The sequence below is a fragment of the Trypanosoma theileri genome (genome assembly GCF_002087225.1).
Source record: "Trypanosoma theileri isolate Edinburgh chromosome Unknown TM35_Tth_37_V1, whole genome shotgun sequence".
Lineage (NCBI taxonomy): Eukaryota > Euglenozoa > Kinetoplastea > Trypanosomatida > Trypanosomatidae > Trypanosoma > Trypanosoma theileri.
This window is the reverse complement of record NW_021639879.1, coordinates 96,203-97,396: the sequence shown is the minus strand read 5'-3', so window position 1 is coordinate 97,396 and position 1,194 is coordinate 96,203. Positions and strand designations below refer to the sequence as shown.

The 1,194-nt window shown below is 46.6% G+C and overlaps 1 protein-coding gene across 1 annotated transcript; it reads right to left on the bottom strand.

Moving 5' to 3' along the window:
• Nucleotides 1–192: 192 nt before the first annotated feature.
• TM35_000371350 (uncharacterized protein) lies at nt 193–936 on the bottom strand (the record flags this gene model as incomplete). The annotated part of the gene is made up of 1 exon (XM_029029435.1): nt 193–936. One exon carries the CDS (start codon nt 934–936, stop codon nt 193–195), a length of 744 nt encoding a protein of 247 aa, XP_028879228.1.
• Nucleotides 937–1,194: the final 258 nt, after the last annotated feature.

The window sequence follows — 1,194 nt, the reverse complement described above, 5'->3', positions numbered from 1 at the left end:
CCAGAAGGGTCAGCAATGTGCGCGTGTATTGAACCGCGCTGCTCTTTGCCAGTTGCAAACTTACTATATATAGTGGGATGTATTGTTCCTGTATCTCTAAATTGTTTTTTTGTAGTGAACTCTATGAACCGGCGCATTATTGAACCTCGCTGTTCCCATGTTGTATGGGTCCACATATGTTTCGCGATGCGGTTAGCCTCTGATGCCAACACCACGACGTGCGGATCGTGAGAGCGCGCTGGAATTAACGTAAACTCGTTCTTTGATGTCGTTCCCTGAGGGAGAAGTGACGATTGAAAGATTTCTTGCTGTTGATGCAGTTGTGTCTTGTGTTTCTGTACGTTTCCTGTTATAATATGTTGCGTCACCGTTTCGACGTTTGATCGAAAGAGTGCCACATTGTTGGGTGGAGGTGTCCAAGCGTGAAGGCGTTCCTTTCGTACATATCCTACTTGCCCCAAAGCCCCAGTATTCATTGTTTCCAGGGCCGTGTATTGTTTTTTTTTTTTTTTTTGGCTTAAAAACTTCTCTTTGCAATCGCACACTGCGCGTCGAACTGTTATGCCCTGTGCGGCGGCATCTGAAACATTTTGCCTTGCCGGGTGGTGGTGCCGAGGTTTTCTTCCGCAACTTAAATGCAGCCTGTATGTATGGATCGTCTTTTTGCAGAGGCTGAGCCATGACCTCCCTGATGTCGTACATTTTTACTCCTGGGAAATCCTTTGCCGTTTGTATTACCCTGAGTTGTGTATATATCTGTCTTCCCATTTGGACCAGCTGTGCTGATATCCCCTCGTTGCGAATGGAGTCCAGCCATTGTACAAAATTATTCCATGCATCTTGATAAAATAAACCGGGGTTAACTGGCCTGGGAAAAAGTTGCTGATAAGCCGTCGCAACTTCGCCGGGTGATGCATCCCCCAGATATTCCATCATTCCTTCAAATGTGCGGATCTTCTCTGCCGGTCTATTGCTTTCGGTCCAAATTGGTTGTCGTAATTCCTGTATGCCGCAAATGCCCAACTTCGGGTGTTCCTCAGTATGCAGTAAAGCTGGTTCCGGCTTCCATGCCTAGCTTGATAAATTTCTCCCTTTTTGTGGGGGAACCTTTGGTTCGGTTGTCCAACTTGCATCAGGAACACTCTGTTGTTCCCCTTCGTTTAATTTTTCGAGCGCCTCCTCTAGTTGAGACTG